A 23,975-nucleotide genomic window follows, 5' to 3' on the forward strand; every position below is an offset into this window, starting at 1 on the left:
GGCCTTCATTCTGGAATAACACAGTGTTCTGTTGAAAAATATGGTGTGTGTAAACAAAATATTTGTATATTTATGAATGGAATGTTTTGGAAATGTTTTATATAGCTATAAACATGTTGGCACTTCAACACTTCTACCTGGTTTGGTATAAAATAAAGGTTAAAGGATACAAGTTTCTTGAGGAATGGAAACTCTAGTTCAGCCACTGATTTCTCCTGTGTGCCTGTTTGGAGAAACCTTTTAAGTATAAGATCTGCTTGATTTTTTCTAATGATATTTTGTATTGCTAGCGTTGTGGTGGTTTTTTTTTTTTTGGTTTGGGTTTGGTTTTTTGGTTGTTTTTTTTTTTTTTTTTTTTTTTTTTGGGTGTTTTTTTTTTGGTTTTTTTTTTTTTTAATGATAGAGGAAACTGGTTTGAGTTATACATTTCTCAAGATTTTGGCAGGTGGGGGTTGTGGATTTTTGCATTTTATTTGACTGACATGTCAATTTCTAAAGATTACATTTTGAGATGTAGATATGGTCCAATTTACTAAAAGAAGAAAACAGCTTTGTAAGAAAATATTTTGGAACTTTAAAAAGAAATTGTGAGTAAATTGAAAAAGTTTCAGAATTATTCTAAAGAACATTTGGGAAACATGAAATAAAGTTGATCTGTGACTTTATCACTGGTAAAGAGTCAGTAAATTGTTTTCCTAGGGTGTTTGTTGTTGTTTTTGTTGTTTGGGTATTTGGTGGCTTGGTTTTTTAAAATTTGGTTGGGGATTTTTTTTTGTTTGTTTGCTTTTGTTTTAAGTTGACTTCCAAAATGTTTCAAGATATTGTAACAAATTGAGGGGGGGAAATCAAATTCTCCTTAGGCCATTCTAAAATACTGAGGTACAGAGGAGTTCCCTTGTTTTCAAAGAATGTCACTAATCTGTGAGGATATTGTATTGCCTTCTTTTTTTCCCTGATGTTTCAGGTGGAATTTAATTAAGCAAATTTTTGTTGGTCTGCCAGCATCATGTATGACATCAATTTAGATCTGGGAATAGTTCTGGAAGCTGACTGTAGCCATTTAAATCCTGGGATCTGGAGTGTTTTATGGCACTTGAAGACTTAAAGTTTTTTCACCTCTGATTTATGTTACTATAAAATAGAGTTTATGGTAAGGTCAACTTGAAATACAAACCAAAATACTGTGCAGGATCAGCTTCTTGATCCTGTGCAGCCTCCTGAGCTTAGTAAGTGAGTTCTTTTGGGGTGTTGACACTCACCAGCACTTAGGTTGTAATCATCACCACAAAGCCACTTGTGAGGGGGCTGTTCCTTTTTTGAAATGAAAGAATTGACCAGCAGAGTAAGGCTTCCTGTGAAGGGAAACAAAGGAAGAGGTGAGCTGAGGATGGCAGGCAGAACAAGAGACAGATATTGCAACAGAACCCAAGTGTGTAAGTGAGTGAACTTGGAGACCTGGGACAGAAACACTCAGCTCATTAAAATGGGTGAAGCAAATATACAGGGGTGGCACAGAGATGTTTCCTAACTAAATGGTGTGATTGAGAAATTGCCAGCTGTAGCTGAACCTATAAAATGTAGATGATTCTTTATAGTCAGTAGAATTAATGTAAGTATTTTAGGGCAAGGTTTTAATGGCTGTGGAGAGGAGACTGTATCAGCTTTGTACCAGTTTTGGATTACAGCAAAGGGCTCCTGTTCTGTATTTCCTTCTTTTGCAGTAGATTTATCATAGAATATCCTGTATTAGAAGGGACACATGGGGATAATTGGGTCCAACTCCTAGCCCTGCACAGGCCCCATTCCAAAACCCATCCCATATTTGAGGTTTATTTGCTACTACTTCCTTGAAGCTGAGTGGGGTGACCTAAGTGCGTGATGCCATTTTTTGCAGTTCTTTGCACTTTAAGTTCTTTATCTGATCATGTGTTATCATACTATGTCTGAAGTCATTCTCTTTTTGCAACACCTCAGCCAGCTTTTGCCTAGTCAACCATCTGGTGAGGATATAAAAAAAACCTACTGTTGTTGGAGTCCTTCATCTTCTGATTTATTAAGAGGGTTTGTTTCATTTAGGTGTGCTGAGATGCTAACCAAGTGCCAAGAATATTTCTGGGCCTGTGATAAAGCCCATGCAGAATGTATTTTTTTCTCATTAACACAGTTGATATTCTTTGTGAATGAGACAGTACTCAATTAAAAAAAACCTCTCAGATATTTGTTTCACTGACTTGAGATAAAAGGCAAAATGAAATTTTTCTAGATTACAGAAGCTGACAAAAAATCATGTTCAATCTCAGTTGTTCTTTTAAGAGATCACTTACTGGCTTTACTTCTTGTTGCACATTTTTAAAACTTTTATTCTTTTGCTTTTGATCAGTCATGTTTCATGTCACATTGCTTTGTAAAATGATGTTTCTGCTACAGAATTTTTGTACATGATAGATGTCTAGGAGGAGAAGAGTCCTGCTTGTGATTCCTGGTTAGACAATCATTAGGGTTGGAAAAGACCTCCAAGATCCAGCCTTTGACTGAACACTGCCGTGGCCACTAAACTTTATCATCAAATGTCTGTACTCAGTTCTGACCTTTGTATGACATTAATGTGTTGCAATTAGAAACAAATCCAGTATTCTCTCTGTACTTCAGGTTTTTTGCCTGTAAAGCAATGCTCCTGTTAGAAGTCCTTATTAAATATTTAATTGCCAATATTTAAATACTGGTGAAAAAATTGTAATGTGCCAATATGTTTTTATAGGTGCTGTTAAAAGATCTCAAAGCAACTTACAAACACTCGTAGTTTATTTTCTACATAATATCAAGAATGTTCTAGCATTCCTGGAAATGGCTTGAACTTGCAGAGCAGTTTAGCTGCTGCTGAGCCTTCTTACCTTCACTTAAAGGTGCTTCGTAGTTTGGGGGAGGAATATTTTGCATATTGCCTGTGTTAACTGCCAACACTCCAGATGCATCCAAGAGAATGAAGCTGTTAATATTCCATCTGATTCTTGAGAAGCATTTTATTTCAGTAGAGCAGCAGGCTAACAGGTATCGTTGAAGATGTTAAGAAAATGAGCTTAACTTGAGCAGTGGTGTTCAGCAGATTACTCACTGATGTTCCCAAAGATACACAAAACTGAAATGTGAATTCCTTTCATGTGTCATCAGGTTTTTCAACATATGGTTGCTGTTGCATAGTGGTTTTCTTAACACTCAACTCCAGGAAAAACACAAGAATTTTTCCTGCCCTCTTCAACAATCAAAAAAGTACCATTTAGAAAGTTGTATGAAAAAAGTTATGGGTGTGGAGCCCTTGGTGTTCAGGAAAGGGCTCCAGGGTAAAACGTCTAAAACACCTTGTGTTCTTCAGTGGCCTGTTATCTTAGTCACATATTTGACTCAGTATAATTCAAAACATTTATAAAATACTATAGCTGGACAATTTTTGTCCAATCAGATTGTGACATAACCAGCAACTTGGTGGATTTTTTTTTTTTTGGTTGTGGTTCTTTTTCATGGTAGTATTTCATGTACATCAAACTAGACAGTTATTCATAAAGGATACAATGTTTCTTTAACCATAATCCCTTTCCTGAAAAATTACTTTAAGGTGACTTTTTCTGTTACCTAATTCAAGTCACATAATGTCTTAGCATAAAAAGTATGTTTGGACTGGAGATTTTATTTGAAATCTTAAATTGTCTTTTTTTTTTTTTTTTGGTTTCACTGCTTCCCTTGATACCTGTTGTCTTTGCAGCCTGTGTTTAGTTAGAAGCACCTTTGGTGAAATGAACCTGAGAGACAAATATTAACTCTTCTACTGCATACAATCCATTTTCTCTGTCTTGATAATTTTAAATGTTGAAATAATTCAGTTTCTTTTAAAACAAAGTTCCAAACAACAAAAATCAATCCCATGGTGAATAACTTTTTGGTCTTGCTTATGGTCATGTTGGTGAAAGAAAAACAAAACAAAACAAAAGTCTTTAGAGCTCACTTGATTTATGTCTCTTACATCAGTGTATATAACAATTCCATGGAATCTTGTGGCTTTTGGAAAGTTTTCTGTTAGGTTACAGTTCATTTTTTCAATTGCACTTGGTGAGGAAGTCTCTCTTGCTGTTAAGAGATCTGTTGATACCACCCTGTGATGAAAGATACCATTTTTCTGGTTGGAAAGGAGAAAAAGGAGCTAAGGCCTGGAAAGACAGAGCTGGGAATGGAAGGTAGGAGAGTCTATTGAGTTGGATGTAAGGAGGAAGTCTTGGCTGCTAGATATGCCTGAGGAGTGGGTGAGCAGGCTCGTGTAACTGGTTCAGTGAGATCCTGCCTTGTTCATCTCAAGGCTTCTGCAAATATAAACTCGTGTTTTGTTTGCAGCTCAATGTCCCTGCCTCTGTTGTCTCTGTACACACACACACACTCACACACAAGAATTAGGAGAAAATGAGTTTTGATCTCACATAGTTGCCCTCTTCTCTTTGAGGACAAGACAGGTTTTTCAGAAGTCCCTGCCTGTGAGCAGCTCATCAGAAGGCTCTTGGGTTTGAAGATGAGGTGGTGAACAGAAAAATAATAGTAAGCCAGGAGATTTAGGTATATAGGTTGCAGTGTTGCTTTTGTTGGAATTTTATATGTTAATACTTATTTACAGTCATCTGATAGAGACATGTAAACTAAGCAGTAGCAAATCCAGGTATGTTGTGCTGCTTCTGGGAATCCTGAAGTCTGTGATGTGGGAGAGACACATCCTAGGAGGGCCATTTAAGGATGATACAGATAACAAATTCACTAATCAGTGGCAGAGTGGCTTTTATGCTAAGGCACTTATATTAGCCTAACTATCACTTTCACTGAAAATGAGCTTGGTTTTTTTTTTTTCATGGGGAAGACATGATCTCTTTGATTTCCTGAGATAGGGGAACATCAAGTTTTCTTTCATTTACCCAAGAGAATGCCATCAGTTGTAATTTATTTGAAGAGAAGAAAAAAAATTCAGAACTTGCTGAAATACAACAAGCCATGTTGAAAACTACTTCCTTGTCACCAAGGAAAAGCTTGTCTCAAGGCTCCCAATTATTCTTTTCAAGGGTGCTTTGGGTAGTGTCATAAATTATGTCTTTTCTTCATTTGATTTTTGTTCAAGAACTTGTGAATGTTTTCTCTCCTCAACAGTGAAAGCAATAAAGAACCAGTAATGAGGAGAGTTTTGCCTCTGACAATATCTGAGTGTTCTTTTTGTGACTGACATTTAGAATTAGCAGTTATATTGTCTCATTAACAAGTTTACTGTCAGCCCCAAGTATCTTGTAGAATTATTAACTTCTGTGTCCATTCAGGCTCCTCCTTTGGTGCAGAATGGCTTGTTAGATTGAGAATGTTAATGACCTTCTCTTAATGGATGAATGGATTTATAACTAAATTCATAATTTTAGGAGTTCTTAGCTCTTATGGAAAACTTGCATAAACACTTCTTTTTCACCTGTGTACATCTGATCTGTGTTTGGATCATGTGTGGCTTCTTCACATATAAAAAATTGTCTGCTCTGTACAATTTGTATAACTACATCTGAATTTTTCCATGCACTGTCTAGCTAGTTACTGCTAGCTTCATTTTTAGACCTCCAAAGTATAAACTTATAATGTTGGGCAAGTGTGTTGTAGGCTAATTTTCTTTCAAATTCAACAATCTTATTTTCTGAACACCGAATTTAAGGGGCTTGAATACATTGCTGCCAATTTCTCTGAATGTAAAAGCAAACTAAACCTAAAATCTGGATTAATTCTGTGAATTTGCTGTGAAGAGTGGAAAGCTGTAAAATAGCGGTTCATGTTTATAATTAAAACTGTTTAATAGATATATGAAGCTCAGTTTTTATTTTTATTACTTAAATACCAGAAGTATTTATTTAGTAAGTTTCCTTGGTAAAGAACTCAGTAGGGTACAGAAGGTGTCACTTTTTTGAGGTCTACTCCCAAAATAAATTTTTCACATTTGAGTCTTTAGAAGGAGAGAGTATTCACAGAAAATTGCCAAAGCATTGTGCATTCCCCTATTTCCCTGTGTTCCCTTGACCATGAGAAAATGAATGTTGGGATTCATTTCCTCATGGTCAAGTTTAAATACACATGCCACTATTACTGTACTTGTTCAGGGTTTCTTTTGATTTGTGGAAAACATGTAACTGTTTTCTCTCAGCTGCTTTCATGCCTTTTTCATGTTTCCTAATTGTGCATGCAAGTGATCCTACACTATTTTTTGGTAACCTTAAAATACTTGTAGTATTTAAATGGATATTATTGATCATAGCTTTTTATCTCATGAAGATAAATAGATTTCCGTAATCTCAAATGGTTCTACCTCTTTTTTTTCCCCTTAGCTCCTAATTTTAAGTGACTTTTCCCACTCTCTTCCCAGTGCACCCACACTGTACCATAGCACCTGAGGCATAAATTTGAGACTACAAAAACATTGCTAGGTTATCTCTATCTGTAAAGCTCCAATTAAAGATGCGTTTCACATCTTCAAAGAATTCTGATAGTCTAATTGAATCAGTGGCTTATATAATTTATAAACCTGATTGATGTAAACTCACTGTTAATATAGAAAGGCTTTCCCATCATGCAGTGGCAGCTAAATGTGTGATTCGGGAATCAGGTCTGATGCTTTAAAGGCTTACCAGCAGTAATCCTTGGATGTCTGTATTCTGCTGTGGAATGAAGTGTGCAGTAGTAGCCCTTATGCATGCATGCCTGTAAGTGCACACATGCTGCTAGAGGTGGAGCTTTTTAGCTTGGGCACGCCTCTGTGTGAGAGTGAGTGTAGTGCTTCCTACCCAAGCTGCTTCATGCAGTGCTCTGTGTGTATGTATATGTATATGGTGTGAGGTATTATGGACTAGGCAGAAGTAGGAGATAAGATGAATGTGTAAAAAGTAGCTGTGTGGTTGATCTGTAAACTCCTTCTCTTAAAGGTAGCCTGCACAAGTAACAGGACTCAAAGTCAGCAAATATGTTGTGTTTGTCACGCCCCAAACCACATGGAGTGGGTGGCCGGAATGGCTGTGCTATATTGCAATGCAGTTTGTCTGTTTGATGAATATTTTGGTTTTTACATCAGCTACTGTTTGTAACCCTCTCTGATCAAGTGAAGATTTGTAGTGTGAATCTGCTTTGCTTCTGGTTTTGATATGAAAGGAATGATCCTGTGGTCCTTGCAGAGAGGTTGTTTTGTACTGGTGTAGAATACATCACTCCCATGAGCAAAAAAAGTTTGAGTGGTAAAAAGCACTTTTTTTTTTTTTTTCTTTCAGTAAAAGCCTGTTCTACATTATCAAATTTCCAAAAGACTTCAGAGAGCTAGGTAGTTCATTTGGACTGCTGCCTACTGCCTGAATCCAAAATCTGTTTGAGGATTTATCACAGTACATAGGATGTCTTCTCTGTGCAGGTTGCAGAGTTGCTGGGCTATGCATAGAGCACTGTATATGCATATATCCAGGGGTTATGTGAGTGCATGTGCCTTTCTATTTGTGCAGCAGGTTAAACATCTATCCAAAACCAGCACAACTAAATTAGCTATCTTTCCGTTTTTGATATGCTGAATGATAGAATTAATTTTTAATTTGTCTGTTCTTGTTTTTGTGAAGGATTGTGACAGTGATATGCAATGCTGAAGGGAGTCATGTTTCAGTTTCCTGTATTAAAAGTGCAGCCTTGTTTTGGCTTAAACCAGAGTAGAAATAGTGTTGGCAGAGTCAGTGACCTGTAACCCAGACCCTACAGAGTACTGTGGCCCTCTGCTTGTGGCAGTGCCTTTAGGCACATCCTTTGATGCTGCTGTCAGGACTGAAATCCTGATTCAGGATTTCATATACATATTCTCAGTAGGCCCTCAAGAGGCCAACAACTCAGTTGCCAAGTATTACACAAGAAAAAAGGTTTTGATGTGTAGACAGGTTTCATATTTATATTTGCCTTCAAATAGGGGCTAGCTTCATCTACCTTCATGATGCTCTTCTGTTCCTTTTAGTTTTTAATTTTTGTTTTTAATAAGAGGAAAAAAAAGCCAGAATCAGAATACTGAAGATTTATCATGTATGACATGAATAGGTGGAGATTTTTGATATTTTACTTGCTGCAACAAAAATGGTATTTGACCATGTTGTCTACAAAGCAAAGTACTAAGAGTAGAAGACAAACTTCATTGATTTACTTGGGAATGGCATATATATTAAAATTTGAATAGTTAATACAAGATGATGTTTATTTCAACACTGTTTTGTTTGTGGCTTCAGAATTAATAAATTAAAAGGCTTTAATAATTTAAAGTAATACATTTATTCATATCTCTTTACACTTAGTTCATATATATAGTTCCTGTAAATTTTGATCTCATTATCTCTGTACAGACATTAAGGAAATAATGTATCCTGGAAGATAAATATCTAACATAGTTGATGGAAAAAAGATGGAAAAAATGATCCTTTAAGTCTTACACAGACCATCAGAGTGAATTACCTCCTCTTCCTGGTTTTCTTGTCAGGTCTGTAGACAGAAAAGCTTTCTTACCATGTTGGCATCGACCAGGCATTCTCTTGGATAATATTCTTATTTCCTAATCCCACACATTGAACCTTAATTTGTCTTGATTAGGTTTACCCAAGAACAGGATATACAAATAATTTTATTTTCTTTCTCTTTTTTTCCCTTTTCTTTCTTTTTATTTTCTCCCTACTTCTTCTTTCCTTCCTGCAAAAAATCCAACAATTTTCAGCCCTTCTGTAAGGAGATGCTGTAGAAGATAAATAATTTGTGTTTTATAAGCAGAATCATATGCCATTCTGAGTAGGGGTAGGAGAGTGCTTGTACAATCTGTGCCTTTTCATCTCTGCCAACAAATTTTGAAAAGTTGTTTATCGGCTTTTGAGGATGTGAACTGAATGTTAGAAAAGCAGTTTAGATCTCTGAAGCTCTGTGGTTATTGTTACACAGTGCAAGAATATGTCAGTGTAGATCTTAAACATGGACTTTGGATTCTTACAGAAAACATAAGAGCACAATTTTTGTGTGCTTAGTTCTTCTTATGCTACATTTACTATTTTTTTATATATTTACACTGCATTTTGTTAAGGAGAGGCAACCATGCTGCTTGTTAACCAACTAAATCAAACAGACCTGTTGCCTATGCTAAAGGAGAGACAATCTTGTTTCAGCAAGATATGAGCAGGAGTTTCACAGAAATATGGTGAAAATCTAAGTGATGGGAAAAATTATTAGTAGCAGCTGTCTCAGGAAAATGGAAGATACAGATCTCCCTTTCCTTAAAATCAGGTGTGATAATTATTTATGCAGGTTACATGTCTGTGTTGCAGGTAGCCCTTGTATTTCTGGAGCTAGATGATGGATTTAAAAATTATTTCTTGGGCACCATCAGATTAACCATGTACACTTTTGCTCATGGTGGTCTGCCAGCCTGGATTTGAGGGTAGAACTAAAATTTCCTTTCTTTCCCACATAACTCTAAACATATGTACATTTTGGAAAAACTACTAATTGACTTCTGATTCAGCTGATGAGCTGGATGTAACCAGTAATTGGATGTTCATCGTGTTGCAAATAGCAGAGTCCATGGCAGAGTTTTGGGTCTGCTGCTAATGAGCTGCTTAAGGAAACACCACCCAGGACTGTTGCTTCTCACATCCTGCAGCAGCCTGCTGCAGTTCATACAGATGTACACGTGACCAAACACAACCTGAGCCCTGTAACAGGATATTTCTCCCATTTGGAAGAATTTGCATTTGAGTAGGTGATACAGAGATCAGGTAAAAGGGGAGAATCTAGTTGAGGTTTACGATACATAAACCAGCCTTTTCACCACTGCATGCAATTTTATTGCTCTCATGCTTCTGTGGGACCCTTCTGTAGTGTTGTTACAAAGTAGCTTGCAGTGCTGAAAAATGTTTAAAGAACTATTGTGCTTGCTTCTGCATGTATTCATGTTATATTTAATTTATTAGGATCTATTTATTAATGTAGCACATCATGATTCATAGTACTTACGGAGGTAATCCTTCCTTGCTTTCCACCCACAAGCTCCTAGCTCTCAAAAATCTCCAGAACCAGCTATCAAATAACCCTCACCCATCAAGTTTGGGAAGGTGAACTTTTCTGCTAATGAAAGGTGTAGTGGTTTCCATAAAACATTTTTGCTACAGACCTGTGATAAATGTGATATGGTTGCCCAACTGCTTATGACTGACTATCGTCCTGGAAATTATTATTATCATAACATGCTACTTGGAAGTACCCAAAAAACCATTTTGCATTATTTTGGAAATAATTTTTATTATTGGACAATAGGTGTGGCATATTAGTTCTTAAAGGCTACGCAGTAATTATATCTTTGTTTTGTGACCTCGTTTAAAAAAATAATGATGTGTAGGAGAAGGGAATACAGGTGACCTCACCCCGTAAGTAACAGCTGTGTTAATTACCAATTCAGCCTCGCCCCTCATCCAGTCAGGGGGAGTGAGATAAAAGAGGGGGTTGGCTGGAAAGGGGAGGATCATCATGGAGGAGGAACCTTGGGAAGAGGGAATGAGAGAATCATGAAGAGGAAGGATCCTGGGGAGAGAGAATCCCTGCTGTGGAGGTCAGTCTGGGTCTGCAGTTGGAGCCTGTTGTTGGAACCTGCAGTCACAGTCTAGCTGGGTAAAAGCTGCAGTCAGAGTCTGCACACTGATACCTGCAGTCCTAGTTCAGCAGGAAATAACCAGCAGTGAGAGGCTGCAAGGGAAACCTACAGCAGGAGCTTGCTGCAGCCAGAGTCAGTGAATGGTTGGAGTCAGGATGGCTGAGCTGTAAAGAGGAGTAAACCAGGATCCTTTTAATGCTGTGATAAACAAGAAGTCTGTGCCTCAGCTCATTTTTACCCCCTAATAAGAGGGCTGCTGCAACAATGAGGTAGTGTGGAAGGATGACCTGGATAATTGTGTAGGAAAACTGGATAATCCCTTAGAGGCCACATGTATATCCATGCTATCCAGCAGGAATTAAAAGCAGACATGTTTCCTGTAAATACAAGTGATAACTTCTTTTTTTCCTACCTGCAAACTTGCTCAGATTCATGCTTTAGATAGCAATATGCTATTTACAACACTTGTAATACATACAAACTGTTCTTTGGATTTCTTGTCCTATCTGAAAGTAACAGCAAATATCAAATTGATGTTAGATATTCTAAGTCATCTGAACATTGCAACAGACGTGGTATAAGTAAAGCTAATTAATTCAGCTTTGGGAGACGCTTCCTCACTCAAATTGAAAGTGTAACCATGCATAGTCTAGCTCACAAAGTTGATTAAAGGGCCTTACTACAGCTTTAGGTGGTTAAATATCACAACTAAGTTAGCACGATGAAACGTGGCAAGAAGGCTCATGCAGATGAGCAAATTGGCCAACTGCTAACCTAAGAGAGCTCTTCATTCATGGTCTGAATAAAGCTGTTCAGATGCTTAGACTTACTGTTTTTCTTTTGTATGAAATTTGGCAGTAATTAGATTTACTCTCTCTCCCCCAAAATCTATATTTATAATTGTTATTGCTGTAGCATCTGACTGCCAAATGTGCATTTGAAGTTTTTGTCATAACCATCTAAGCTTAAAGAGACTTATGCACAACCACCTTTCCTTCGATGTGTGTGGTAAACTTGCTGCTCTTCAGCATTCTCAGCTTTTTATCTGTAGGTTTGAAAATATGTTTCTGATACCTGGAATGTGCACGTTTTTTAGGCTGAGTGTCGAAGAAAAAGGTATAGAGGAAAGGAAGAAAGTCTGGAAAGTTTTCTGAAAGTGAGGCTTTCTTTGAACTTGAAATTCTGATCTAATACAATTTTAAAAGTATTTTAACAGGCAGTGAAATGGCTATAGCTCCACAAATGGTGGTGGTGGTTTGAATCCATCTAAGCTTGCATAAGCTGGATGCAGCTAAGCCGTGGTATGGTTTCAAGGGTAGAAGCAATTAAGGTAGGAAGTTAATGCGCCGTAGCTTTGGGTACTCTGTTTTTATCCAGCGTTGGTCTGTGCTGCTGTTGAAAGGAGCCTTGGTTTTTTCCATTATGTCTTCCCAGTCTCCTTTTTTTAATTTTTTTTTTTTTTTTTTTTTTTTTTTTTTTTCTTTGTAGGCACAGCAGGCCAAGCAATTATTATTGACCTGGATTAAGGGACAACTAAGTGAATAAAAAAGTAATTGCGTGGTCTGAGTCTGAGGGTGTTGGTTAAGCATCCACACTGTGTGGAGTCACGTGGGACTGTCCATGGGACCTGTCTTTAGCAGTGGCTGGAGCAGGTGTGCTCTTACCATGCTTGCAGGTGACACAAGGATGGGGAGGGTGACCAGGTGATGGCTGGAGGGGAGGGCTGGTATGCAGCGATTCCTAGAAAGCAGCAGGAGTGCTGTGTCAAGGTGATGTTCAGTAGGGACAAATGCCAAGTCTTGCACCTGGGAAAGAAGAGCTCCTGGCAGGAGCATAAGCTGAGAACAGAGGGGCTTGGAGGAGCAGCTCTGCAGGAAAGGGCCTGAGGCTGCCAGGAGACAACTCCCTGACAAAGAAGGGAGTTGGCCAAGAGCATCCTGGGCTGTATCACCAGGCACACAGCCAGTAGATCAAGGCAAGAGATATCCTCCCTGATTATTCAACACCCATTGCATTACACTGAGTTATATTGCATCCAGTTTCAGGTTCCTGATAAAGGAGAGTTGCTGGTAAATTGGAATGCTTTCAGTATAAACCACCACGATGGACACTTTCCCTTCTAGGAGAGTCAGCTGGAGTTTACCATTCTCAGTTTGGAGAAGAGGTGGACTCCCAGTGCCTATGGGGGTTATAGACCAGACGATGGAGTTGGACTCTGGGCAGTGACTAAATTGAAACAGGAGTGATTCAGATTAGATAGGTGTAGAAGCCTTTCTCCATTACTGGGCAATGGAGAGGTTACGTGATCTTTTGTCTTCAGAGATTTTCAATTACTGACTACCAAGGACTGATGTCACAGCTGAGTCTATTTTGAAGTATAGTTTCTGCAAGGGACCTCCTGAGGCCCCTTCTAGCCTGAATTACCCTGTTTCCATGATTTTTGATTGAATTTCCAGATTCCAACTCTAGCTGGAAAGAATGCTGTCAGCATTTTGGTGGCAACAGAGGGAGAACTTTCTCCTTTCTTTTAGTACTGAAGATTAACTCCTCCTCCCTGAAGATAATCTTCAGTGTTTAAACTAATCTTTCTTACTCTATTGTAGTACACAAGGGGAGCACATGGGGGGTTATTTTGCTTTAGTTAAGGAAGAGTAGCATGTCCAAGGAATTGACCTTGTTTTGCTGGCTCATGGTTACCTATACAGTTGTTTGAGCTGCATTTAAACCTTTAAATGTCTTTCAGGACATTTAATAAGTTATTTAAGGATTTTTTTAAATTAAATAGGAGTATTGTATTTCTAGAGACTTGCCCTCAGTTTATTTCCATTTTAGTTGCAGAAACAAGCAATTCTTCCTCATAGCAAGCTTGACTCATTGCATAAATATAAACAAAGATCTCTATACAAAGTTTAGGTGGCATGGAAAGTTTTCTCTTCTTCCCAGGTTCACTAACACCACCATTTTCTAACAGCAAATCGCACAAATTAAATGGAAGAGGAAAAAAAGAGTGTTCATCATGTTTGAAAGTGGGGATGCATATGTAAAGTAGTGAGGGTTATGGTTCCCTTTGGGTATCCATTGCTTAACTGAGTCAGTTAAGTCTCATTTACATCAGATGGGAAAGGGAAAGTTGCAGTGCTGTCCCTGAAAGTATCACCAGATCACTCCGGTTTTCAGGATCACAGTAATTATTTACCACTGATAATTAGAAACCCCACATACAATAAATAGACCACAAGTTTTAAAAGCTCACTGGAGAGGCCTGCTTTTGCTCACCAGGATTTTTCTTTTAAATAACGAAATATTTATTGTAAACCAGGAAAAGTGCTACAAAACAGCATTATCTTAAATTTTGACCAAGGCCTAAAGGGGAGTATGTACTTTTCAAAATGTGATTGCATGTATGTATGAAGTATTCATCTTTGGAGTCATAATTTTGACTAAGAGTTTCAAAATTATATTTTCCTGAGCAATTTTAAATTGATTTTTTTTTTCTCTCTAATCACGGAACAATGAAGTCTGTGTATGTAATCACCATATTGCTGCATAAAAATACTTGCTCACTCTGAGCTATTGCTTTTCTTCCCTTCCTGAGTGCTGAAATGTGCTTGGCTTGGTGCAGCTTTATGATTTTCTGTAGGTACCTTCTATTTCACTCCTTTTGATAGAAATAATCTCTCCTCAGATGGCAAGTGAATTTCACATGTGCTGTAAATCAAGTCAGAGGTGTGAAGAGATCTCTAAAAGTGCTGCAAGGTTACCTCTACCCTTCTAATGGGTATTAAGTCATGATCATTGCAAAAGAAGCCTGCTTCAAATGCAGCTCTCTGGAGGTTTCTTCAGATGCAGAATTCTTTGTGTTGCCTTCAAGCAAACTTAGCTTCCTCCCTACTTTATGCTCTCCAGCTTCCTTTCCAGGCATAGGTTTGTGTGATTGCTAGGACAAACTATTACTTGTTTTACTAAATCCTACTGTTAACATTGGTTTTATATTTTAATGCTGAAGCAGGAAATTGTAGAACTTTCCTAATGGTAAATCACATTGAGTGGATGGAACTGTTCTGTGTCTGGCCATGGTTTGTTCCACATATTACTGAGCTTGTCAGATCATCCTGTGTAAAACATCTGTTTTATTTCTAAAAATACTACAGGAAAAGTTGCATTGTTTCATGTTTAGGTTCAGAGTGTTTTAAGAGATGGGTCTAAGAGACATTTGATTTCAGTTCTGGGCTCTTGGATCAACATTTTTGTGTCTTATGTAAGATTAGTGAAATAAATTTTCTTAAAGTTGGTGGGTTTTCTTCTTAATTTAAAATTTTTAAGTTCTTACTTGAGGAAGATGTTAAGATAAGCATAGCTGTCTAAGGCCATGTTAAACTCTGGAATATCATCTCTGGCTTCCTGCGACAACTTTAAAATGGCCCATATTGTCCTGTGTTTTGTGCCTTATCTGCAGTCAGATGTTTTTGATATGTTGACCAAATTTGTGTTTGGATGCCTAAATTACTTGGGAAACAAGCCCCAAGCCCAGGGTAACTAGAAGAAATATTAATGCTTGAACTTGACAATCAAAATGTAGCTTGTAAGGGCCACTTGCTGTAATAAACAGTTGTAGAAATTAATTGCTGGAAACATTGGTGTGGTATAACCCCAGCTAGAAACAAAACACCACACAGCTTTTGGCTCACTACCCCAGGTGGGATGGGGGAGAGAGCTGGAATTAACAAAGAAAGCAAAACAAGGAATTAATTCACAGCTTGCCATGGGCAGGCAGGTGTTCAGCCATCCCCAGCACAGACTGGGTCTGTTACACACAGCAGTGACTTGGGAAGACAAACATCATCACTCCAAATGTCCCCACGTCCCTCTTCTGTCTCCTAGCTTTATATGCAGATCATGATGCCATGTGGCATCCCTTTGGTCAGCTGGGATTAGCTGTTCCTGGCTGTGTCCCCTCCCAGCTCCCTGTGCCTCCCCAGCCTCCTCGTTGATGGGGTGTAATGGGGAGCAGAAAAGGCTCTGGGTGAGCTCTGCTCAGCAATCACAAAAACATCCTTGTGTTCTCAGCTCTGCCCCCAGCACAAATCCAAAACACAGCCCTATACCAGCGCTGTGAAGAAAATTTACACCATCTCAGCCAAAACCAGCACAAACATAAACCTTTTGACATGAATTTCTATTTTTTAATTATTTACTTGCCTAATTTAAAAATGCCTCGCCTTGGCATAGATTTCTTTTAATATTTATTCATTGTCAGTATTATAGATGCCAAAATAATTCTGAATTGAGTTACAACCTGACTTGAACCTGTACCTATGTCAGGTGAGGTTGTGGGTTGTCAGGTGAGATGGGTGAAATTCTTGTTTTCATTTCTTGTTTTCTTGCTCTCTTTCTCCACAAAACATGCCAAAACAGGGAAGGGGATGGGAGTGTCCACAGCAAGATAGACTTAAAGTGGAATTGGGTTTGAAGAAGTTGATATGTTATATCACTTTTGTTAAAAGAACTATTAGAAGTAGAATGAACTACACACAGGCATGATTAAAAAAAGTAGTAGTGTTGCATTTGGAGAGAACTGTGGTTGCTATGAGAATGCAGGCAGGCTTCATTTTGAAATAGTGGTTGTAGGTTGTTTGTAAAAATGGTTATTATTAGTAGAGCGGGTGAGGTCCTCTGTTGTAGGTAGTTATATGAAATACTATCTCGTGCTGAGGTTCTGTTGTTGAGTTTCTGAGAAATATTTTGTAAACTATACTTGGTTTTGCAGATGGTGGATAATTTACCAGGCAGAAAGTTGCCAAATCTTAGAGAAGTTGTTAAAGGGTCTGTATTTTTGCATCCATTGTTCAGAGAGACATTTTGCCCTTTTCGGGAAGCTAGAGGAAGTACAGATTCAAGTTCCACATGTCCAAAAAATCCACTAGGAAGGCATATTTCAGCCATCAAGATCCCATGATAGCCCTTTTGGAGAGCCTGCCGAGTGACATGTTAACAAGCACTGGGGTCTTTGCCCTTCCATTCTATGTGTGACTATTTCTAATACCTGCTTTTATTTCTTCCTGTCTTGCTTAAAATCGAAACAAACTTACATCTTATTTAAATATGCAAATACACTGCATTTGTTGTCATTATCTAAGAAGGTTAACATAATGTTGTCATAACAAGACACTAGGCTTTTTCAGTTTTCTTAGACTGCAATTATGTTGAGTAAATTTCAGTTTATAGAAAGCGTGCTTTTCTCCAGGACTTCTGTAAAAGTTTTAATAATAGTAATATTGGCAAGAGAAAGTCAAACCCAAAACTGGTCAGCAGGCAAGAGAAAAAAACAGAGGAAGGAAGGTGAAAAAAGAGTGAGTAATGTTGACAGGGTTGTTCTTAAACTGTGTGAAAGACATCAATGCGTAGTACAGAGGAGAGGAGCATAATTTTTTAAAGGGTTGAAGTAGAAGTGTATAATTCAAAATACTTAACATTCTGTCAAGTTACATAAACTGTAGTCTTGTTAAACTAATCCTTTCTTTGAAATACTAAAGGAGGTTGCTAAGGGGTGGGGGGGATGTCAAATGAAATGGTTGCAATGATGTTATGCAACAGAGTTAATTTCGACCTACGCTCTGCTTCTCTGCAGAAGAAGTTGAAGAAGAGTCTGAAACTACAATTGAGGTTGATTTGACTGATAAACAGAAACATCAGTTGAAGCACAGAGAGCTTTTCCTTTCTCGCCAGTATGAGTCCCTACCAGCAACGCATATCAGGTAAGAAGTAGTAAATGCAATTTATGTGTGTGTTCTGCTGGGTGGATTGCCTGCTGGTAACCCATCTGCTGGGCTGCTTCAGCCTTGCAAAAGGGTGTCATTGCTCTTAGCTGAGTTGGGCCAGGTTTTCCCATGAACTGCTTTGAAAGCACCTTTGTTTTTTGTTACTTGATGTTTGAACCTTAGAAATTTCAAGAGTCTCAGAGCTCTGGTTTGCCAATTGATAGCATCAGTTGATAATTTGGTGGAATGTCAGGCTGTTACTACTTCGGAAAAGCTAACGTTTTTAGTTTTTCTGCTGGCCAAAGGAATCTTAACCATTTTGTCTGGCCTGGAAAACAGCAGATGCGTTTGGAAAGGAGGCAGTGACTGACTGGTCAGACCTGCAGTTTAGGACAGCATGCATGTAAAATTAAAATTACCCCAACCTCAGTAAATGTGAAGAAGTCATGACTGAGTTTGGCTAAATGTTGCATAAACATTTCAAGTATTGTTTTAAATTGCCTTTAATGCTAATGTAGGAAGAGGATTGATAAAGCTCAAAAAATGTTTGTTGACTTCTTTCAGTAAGTGACGTAGGTGCTCATGTCATCTTCTATTTAGCAGTCAGGAAAACTTATTTTGTGTTGGGATGAGGGTATGATGAATCTAGAAATGGAAAAGAAATAGCACAGTGACAGGAGGGAGTCTAATTTAGTATGAAAAAATACATTCTTACATAGCATTCTTAAGGAATTTTCATTTTCTCATTACATCCGGCTTGCCCCCAGCTATTTCAGACCATTAACATCTAGAAGCTTTTTTTACCAAAAAAGATATATTTTGTCCAACAGGAGAAGCACGTTGTATGTGCATATTTATTTTCTCTCTTATTGGCAAAACACATAATCACAGAATATTCTGTGTTGGAATGGACCCACAAGCATCACTGAGTCCAACTCCTGGCCCTGCACAGCACCCTCTCCAAGAGTCACACCATGTGCCTGAGAGCATTTTCCAAACACTTCTTGAACTCTGTCAGGCTGGGTGCTGTGACCACTTCCCTGGGGAGCTGTTCTGGTGCCCAGCCACCCTCTGGGTGAAGAACCTTTTTCTAATATCCAGCCTAAATCTCCCTTGACACAACTTGAAGTCATTCCCTTGGGTCTTGCCACTGGGCATCACAGAGATGAGATGTTGCTTATCTCTCTGCTGACAACACAAAAACTGGAAGTTGGAAATTTTTGTATTAATTTCTTGTGCTTTATTCAGGTACTTGTTCTGACTTTGAGCAAGTCATTTAACTGTCAATTTTCTGCTGCTCCAACTACAGCATGGAGATAATAATCCTGTGCAGTTTCTTTTACTTACTTTGACATTTAGATATTGAAATAAGGTGTTCTCCTTGCAGAAGAAGATTACATAGAAAGAAGGAGTATTGTAAATGTCTTCTCACCTCACAACTCAGGGAGCAAATACAATAGAGGTTTTTCAGTACATAGTTCACAAAGAAGGCAGGAAAACATGTGAATTCACAGTACATGCCACACAGAAGAGCAGCCAAAAGCAGAGTGATGACTTGCATCTACTTTTCAGAATAGATGAATGTTGTAGGACTGTGCTGTCATGTGTTACTCAGACCCTTACCAGACAAATGCTGGAACAAGCTTGATGTTTCAATGTTTTAAAACTCTTCAAAAAGAAACGGGCAGGCAAATACACTATAAAGTATTCCTTACTTAGCTCTTTAACTTACTAGTGTTCACATTCTGTGATTGTCAGTAGTTTTCTTAACTTCTATTAATTGGCTTGTCCTCTAAAGGGGATAGAAATACTGAGAAGGTGGCACTCCTCCAGCTTCCTTCCATCCAAGTATTCCAGAATACTCAAGGATGCAGATATCACAGCTTCTCTGGTTGTCTGTTTTGGTGTTTGATGACTGTTGTGATTTTTTCCCCCTGTCATCTATTGGGGATTTTACTTATTGAAACTTAGTCTATTACCCTGTGTCCTATCGCTGTGCTTCTCTGAAAGGAGCCTGGTGCCATCTTAGTTACCTATCTTTTCATTAGCGAATTGAACAAAGCAGTAGAATTTCTCCTTTTAGTTGTCATGCCTCAAGAGTGAACAAATTCACTTTAATAGCATCTGCAGACTTGTTTAAAGAGTATCCAGGTTAATAAAGGTATTAAACTGTTTTTCCCAGGGTCAGCAATTGGGGGATACCCCCAGTAACCAGCTGCCAGCTGGACTTTGTATCACTCCCCACAGCCTTTCCAGTCCAGTGGTTATTGCCTACCTGTCCATTCCGTATGTTTCCAGTCTGCTTGAAGGACACTGGAGCCCCGCAGGCTTGCTGAAGTCAGGTTCAATGACATTCTCTGCCAAGCCAGTTTTGCCTTCATATAGAAAGCTAGGGGATATTTGTGCAATAAAAATCAGGGTAGCTCCATCATGTGGGCCTTTGCTCTAAGCACCTACAGTTTTAGCCCTTAGGAAGAGCTAGATTTACAGGAGTAAAGGGTACAGTGGTATAGCGTGGAGGTTGGAGATCAGCTCTCTCAAGAGTAAGAGCACAAAGCCTCAACCCCTCTGGAAGGAAGAGGAGAAAGTTCAAGTCAATTTTAAGAGAATGGAGGAGGTTTTTGACAGCTACAGGTCTTGAGCATTTCCCGACATCTTCAGCCAAGAAAAGCGTCTGAGACTAATTGCCGTTTTTGTTGTAATTGAAGGAGTAAAAGAATTTTACCTAGTATGTTTTTATTTAGTTTTTACTAATAAGGTTTTACTGCTTTTGTTTTTCTTTCTTCTTTTCTTAACTTTACCCTTTTTAGGTTTTTCAGACTGAATGGCAGAGGAAATTATACCTCTTCCCCTCCAAAAAACCCCCATCTCTAAGATTACTTTTGTTTTAATTCACAATTCCAAATACAGTGATGTCTCATTTACAAACCTGTTGCTGTTTACTTCATAGTTGAGTTACCTTGCAGTATTTTAGTGGGTTAGATTTCTTTGATGTTCATGTCTAATTCTGGAGCTTTTTGGTCTACAACTCTGGAATTTGAATAATTCTGATGTAATTTGTTTGCTCTCGTATTAACAAAATACAATTTCATCCCTCATTCTGATATTTTTGTGTTGTTATATATGCATTATATGTAACTGTTTTGATATGTAATTTGTTTTGGTAGAAATGCTGGGATTTTTTTAGACTTCATCTTGGCTCCCCTTTAAATTAGATATCACTCTGCCATTTCAGTAGCTTTAGGAAGCAGCATAAGTTTTGGCATAGAAAAACCCCAAAGAGCCAGATTTAGAAAAGAATTTAGAAACTGGGTAGTGTAGTAATTAAATGTAGCAATGATGCATTGTGGACAGAGTTCTTGCAGTGGAATGTGTTTCAGGAGGTGGAATTGCCTAGCTTGTTCTGGAGTCACGGTGTGTGGCACAGAGCAAGCTCATGTATTGGTCTGGGGATCAAAGACAGGGCTTGTTACCTTCCTGCCTGCTTGTCAAGTTAGAAGTGAAATTATCGCCTCTCCTGTCTGTTCAAATGTGTGCAGGCAGTAAGACCCCATCCAGTGGATTATCTCCTTCCTTCCTAATCCCTGCGTGTTGCAGTTTTGCCAGGCTCTGTTTCCCCCATGTCCTTGTCACAGTTGTCCTGCCAGCCACCCTCCCTGAGCCACTCTCCTTCATTAATGTCACACTGTGACTGCACCCGGGGTTGGTGCAGGTGGCTCCTGTAAGGTCTCCCCCGTCCCACAGAGGGTTGAGTTGAGCCAGTGCTGTGTACTCGGGGTTTCAGAGGTTTGAGCATTACCAAATACAGCATTTTGAAAAGGCATGAAAAGTTACAGGGGGAAGAATGGTGGAAGTTGTCAGAAAGTTGAAATTATCTGCCGATGTCGCAAAATTCACCATAAAACTTTACCATGTGGTAAAAGTGGATTGTTGTATAAAAATCTGGAAATGGTTCTTATTGGAGATGCATTGGGTTATCTGACTTGTGATTTGGGCTTTAATGTTATTTTTCATTCTTAAACTATCAAGAGTTAATAGTTATTAAACATGTTTATATTGTTGTAAAAGATCAATTTGGTTCTAAGTTCATTTGTAATTGCTCTAAAGTCAAATATTTTTTACAAATTGTGTAGAAGAATTTATTTATACATCAAGGTTCATCTTACCATTTCAATATCTCTGCTTATTTCTTGTTTGCTTATTTGGTGTTCCAGTCTTAGGGTTGTAGAGTTTTTATGTAAGAAGATGATTATACTTTAAGTTTTTGTAAAGCATACATAAGCCTGGCATTTTGAGATTTCATAATAAAAGCAGGTGTGAATCTTTTGGACTGCTTTATACTGCAATAAAAACCTCCACCTTCTTCAGAAAAAAAAGAAAATACTATTCTGTTTCTTGCATTTCATTTTACACGTGTAGGATATCAATGCATTATGTAGATGTTTGTCATGATGGGTCTTTTTCAAATAGCTGTAGTGAATTTATACCCTTATCTTTAATGGGGAGTATGTATTCAATCTGAAATTGGATAAATTGTTTGTTTTTTAGAGAATTCTATTTGTTGCTTGGCATAAACAGCAAATTCAAGTTTTCTATGCACCTATGAAAGAAAAACTTTCTGAGCATTGGTTCTGAAATATTCTTACCTGTATCCTTTATTTTTTAAACTGACAAACAAAAGGCAAAAGCAAGAAAAGAACCCTCAAAACCATCTTAAGATGATCTTGTCTTGGTTTTTAACTTCTGTTCCAACACAGAAAGGATTTCATGAGCCTTTTAAAAATTGTGATTGCATAAGATGGTTTTATTAGAAGCTGATTAATGTGATTGGGGGGAATGTGAGTATTTTTGCAAAATGCCTATGCATATGTGACATTAAAGAGCATCCAAATAGTTAGATCATGAGAAGAGTTCTTCAATTTTTATTAAGAAATTTGTACCCTCTGGATGTTTTTACATGTAAAGGTACAAAAACTGTACTGAAACTTCTAAAGTACCAGTCTGTAAGAACCTTGGTTTCCCTCTTTTGACATTATTTTGATCATTAATAGAATTCAGAACACAGTATTATTTTTTTTTCAGTTGGTGTTTTAGTCATCTTAATTGTTTGTTTGGTGATGGTGTTTTTTGTTATTTTGGTGGTTGTGTTTTTGGTTGTTAAATTGTACCTCACTTTTGGGTAGACTAGAGAGACTTTGATTGGTACCACTTTGTAGACACAGCAGAAAAGTTTAGATGTGTTACAAATGACTCAGTTGTTTGAAGCATCAATATTAGTGAGTCTTCATGAGATCATGAAGAAGAACAGCAAAAAAGAAAGTTAAGTGATAAAACTAACATGTAAAGAAATAAGTTTTTTCTGAATGTGGGATTCCTTCACTCAAAACATAACAAATGGTCTGAAGCTCAACACAGATATGGCATTTTAGTGGGTTTTCAAGACAGGGCACTTTAGAATTTAATGGTATTACCTCTGGATTTCTAGTTTTGGCATTCCTGACAAACTAGATGTTTCTGCATACCGTGTGTATGAGTATATATACAAATTTTAGCTACTTTTTAAAAGCTTACTATGAACCTTATAAGCCTGATTGTTTTCTGGCATAAATCAGTGTGGTTAAGGAGTGAATTTGTTTTGCATAGGCATGTGCCTGCCTAATCATTTAGATTCTTAAGCAAGGTATTCTTCCCTACTGGACTGAGTTTATTTGGAGCAAAGGGACTTTTGAAGCATGTTTCACTATTTTCTTCTTTTTTTTCTTCTCCAACAGAATTCAAATTATTTTTACTTGAATTAAAATGAAAATTCAGTTTAGGACAGAATCCTGGTTCTGTATGTGGTCAATAGCCAGTACTAGTAACAGTGTAAGAAAAAGTGTATTCGTCAGTGGAAAAATGTCACTTGAATATCTGAAAATCAGTACATATTTCCCTGTAGTGGGAATAATTACAAAGTAGGAGCCTTTTATAAGGTGCAAAACTTTTACTTTCAGTTGCATGGAGTGATGTTTGTTGCTTCTGAGCTGGGCAGCTTCTAATGGACTTGATGTTCTTAAAGGTGTTCTCCAACCTAAATGGTTTCATGATTGTATGGAAAATCATTCCTAACCAGCCTCCTGTGGTTTTGTTCAGTTCATGTGCATCACTGCTGCTGTGCTAAAAGGCAACAATTCTTTTACTTTTAGCATGAATTAATCTCTAGAGAAAAAAAATCAATGACTTAAGTTTGCAACAATGCAATTTCCAGTTTACAGAAAGTACCTCTGCTGTTACTCTTGTTTTCAGATATCAAAATGTATAGTTTTACTGTGGCCACATTGAGAAAATATTTACCTTTTAATTGCTTTTAAATCCATGTCAGTTGTGCACGATTACTTCAGGAGACTGTCTGTAAATCTTACCGATTTGGAATGCACAAAATTAGCACTCCAGCTCTAATTAAAGTTAAAACTCTGAAATTTTTAACTAAAAGTCACATGCAGTATCAAAATCCTGTTGATCTATGCACATGTTTAGATGCC

General features: G+C 37.8%; 1 protein-coding gene across 1 annotated transcript in view; it reads left to right on the top strand.

The window, feature by feature from the left end:
* Positions 1–23,975, top strand: part of MTA3 (metastasis associated 1 family member 3) — an 82,043-nt gene that overhangs the window by 6,031 nt on the left and 52,037 nt on the right. The window contains exon 4 of the mRNA XM_063390774.1: positions 17,325–17,451. Coding sequence (XP_063246844.1) covers positions 17,325–17,451 — 127 coding nt within the window. The remainder of the gene's footprint in view (positions 1–17,324; positions 17,452–23,975) is intronic.

The sequence above is a fragment of the Prinia subflava genome, chromosome 2, assembly GCF_021018805.1.
Source record: "Prinia subflava isolate CZ2003 ecotype Zambia chromosome 2, Cam_Psub_1.2, whole genome shotgun sequence".
Lineage (NCBI taxonomy): Eukaryota > Metazoa > Chordata > Aves > Passeriformes > Cisticolidae > Prinia > Prinia subflava.